At 52.4% G+C, this 2,612-nt stretch overlaps 1 protein-coding gene across 1 annotated transcript in view; it reads left to right on the top strand.

Annotated features, from left to right (window-relative positions):
* The window catches only part of CDON (cell adhesion associated, oncogene regulated), a 51,632-nt gene that overhangs the window by 14,616 nt on the left and 34,404 nt on the right, over positions 1 to 2,612 (top strand). The window contains exons 9-10 of the mRNA XM_009892553.1: positions 783 to 957; positions 1,996 to 2,124. Coding sequence (XP_009890855.1) covers positions 783 to 957; positions 1,996 to 2,124 — 304 coding nt within the window. The remainder of the gene's footprint in view (positions 1 to 782; positions 958 to 1,995; positions 2,125 to 2,612) is intronic.

Genomic DNA, 2,612 nt, shown 5'->3' on the forward strand with positions numbered 1-2,612 from the left:
GAGGAGGGGGAAGAGGGGGAAGGAGGGGAAGGAGTGGGAAGAGGGAGAAGAAGGAGAGGAGGGGAAGGAGGGGAAGAAGGGGGAAGAGGGGGAAGAAGGGAAGGAGGAGAAGAAGGGGGAGGAGGGAGAAGAAGGGGGAGGAGGGGGAAGAAGGGGAAGAAGGAGAGGAGGGGAAGGAGGGGAAAAAGGGGAAGAGGCGAAGAAGAAACATGCATTAATAAAACCCAAACCTTTTGTCTCCCTGCTGAATTTGTTTTTCCAGCCTCAAGAAATAACTAAGACATTAATTTCCTTGCCCGTTTCAGCCAGTAAATATTTTTAAACCGCTGAAGTCCAGGAGAAGCTGGGATAGTTCAGGGAACATCTCTTTCTCATTAGGGTGTTGGGTCCAGCCCTCTGAGGTCCCCCATGCTGCCGGCTAGAGACTGATTGACGTCTTTAAAACCGTTTGGGCTCTTGCTAGTTTTAGCCACAAATAAAAATGACCATTTTTTTTTTAATTTTATTTATTTCTTCCAACGACAAGTGCGTGCGCGTGGATGGAGAGGGGAAAATAAGTCGAGTTTATCGAAGGAGCCCCGTGAAGGTAGTTGCAAAAGTGCCGATCAGCGGCGGAAACTCGGCGTCAAACCGTAGGTGGATATAGGAAACCATCAGGAGGGTTTTTTTCGGCAGGCGGCGGAGGTTCCTCGGATGCTGAAAGCGCTGAGGGATTTGAGCCTCGCCTCGGGTTCCGTGCAATTCGCTGCTGATGTTGAGCTGTCTCTCCTTGTCCTGCGCAGCTGGACGATGGCGGCGGCGCGGTGGGAAGCTGGCAGACGGTGCGCGTCCCCGGCAGCGAGAACGAGCTGCGGCTCACCGAGCTGGAGCCTTCCAGCCTGTACGAAGTTTTAATGGTGGCGAGGAGCGCCGCTGGCGAAGGCCAGCCTGCCATGCTGACGTTTCGCACCAGCAAAGGTAAGGCCGGCACAATGTTCCCTCCGTCCTCGGCCTCCGAGAAGGACGTTTGTTTAAATTACATCAGCATTACGTTGTCTCCTCGGCCCTCTGTGAAATGCTCTGCGGTTTAATTGCTTCTAATAACTAAAATAGCTGCGGGGCAAAACTTCCCGGAGCGTTACCGGGGCTGTTGGTAAGTACAAGCTATTAAAAGCTCGATAATATTATTTTGGGGGATGATTATTAAGGTTTATACCGTGAGGTTCCTCTCGCTTCAAGGAGGGAAGGCGGGGAGCCGCTTGTCCTTGCTCAGGTTTTTTCAGAGTATCGCAAAAGCAGTTCTCCGCCACCATCGGGTTTTCAGAGATCAGCAAAAACTCCTTCTGGTTTGCTTTGCCGAAGCTTTAGTGAAAAATCCCTCAGCTGCCCAAACGCCGGCTGTTCCGGTAGCTGACAAGCAAAAGAGCATTTCTGATCAAAGCAATTTCTTTTCTTTCGAGCTTGGAGGCCGGTGGCTGCGCAAACCATTTCTCGTACTGATGTACAAGCACCAGTAGCTTAAAATTCTACTAAGAACGGAACGTGTTTGTGAAATCTGTGAGTTGGTGACGCATACGTAGTGCCGCAAGCCAGAAGTCCGCGCAGCCCGGTCGCTTGGGTCCGGCTGTGGCCAAACGCAGCTCCCGTCGCGTTTTTGTTGGAGCTCTCTCTCTAGCCGTGGATTTTGCTGTGCAGTTTTCACCGCCTTTTGGGATTTCGCGATGAGAGGGGGGTTTTGAAACCCAGAGCGGAGCCGGTGGCGTCCCCACAAAGTGCAGACTGCAGGCGTTGGTGCCGCAGATGAAGGGTCACTTATCCCCCGAGCGAGAGTCCCCGGGCTGATGGGGGAAGTCCCCTCTCTCCCTCCCCTGAAGAAATTCCCGAATTGCTATCCTGACTGCTCGGCTTGGGATTCGGAGCCGGTGATCTGCGCGGTGAGCGTAGGGTGAGAAGCGCTGAGCGGCGTTTTCTTATCCAATCCCTGAGCTGATGTGCTGTATCTCAAATCTTTCGTAGAGAGAACATCCTCCTCGAAAAACACTCAGGCTCCCTCTCCGCCACTAGGCGTTCCTAAACATCCCGTCGTTCACGAAGGGACAAATAATTTCGGCGTCGTCCTTCCGGACCCATCTCGACACAGCGGAGGTGGGTGTATGGGCGGTTTGTAATCCGTGTGTTAAAAGTTGGTGTTGCAAACAGACGCGTCTTAAGTTAACTCCTCTTTATTACTGCTCGTAATTACCTCTTCTATTACCTATTTAGTCCCTAGGCTGCTTTGCTACGGGTAGTTTTTCCCCTCTCCTGTGGGACTTCTGTGGGTGAGGTCAGGTATCTGCTGGATTTTCTCTTCTTCTGGGTGTTTCCAGGGTGAAAGATCATAGTTGAGACTTTGGGACTATCTGAAAGACCACCTTATTCCAGGCAGCGAGTTGGCATTTTACCTACCTGCCTCGATACCTCGGGGTTTCACAGAATCACAGAATGGTCAGGGTTGGAAGGGACCTCTGGAGATCATCTAGTCCAACCCCCCTGCCAGAGCAGGGTCACCTACAGCAGGTTGCACAGGACAGCGTCCAGGCAGGTTTTGAATGTCTCCAGAGTGGGAGATTCCACCACCTCTCTGGGCAGCCTGT

The sequence above is a fragment of the Charadrius vociferus genome, unplaced genomic scaffold (assembly GCF_000708025.1).
Source record: "Charadrius vociferus isolate BGI_N301 unplaced genomic scaffold, ASM70802v2 scaffold289, whole genome shotgun sequence".
NCBI classification, from domain to species: Eukaryota; Metazoa; Chordata; class Aves; order Charadriiformes; family Charadriidae; genus Charadrius; species Charadrius vociferus.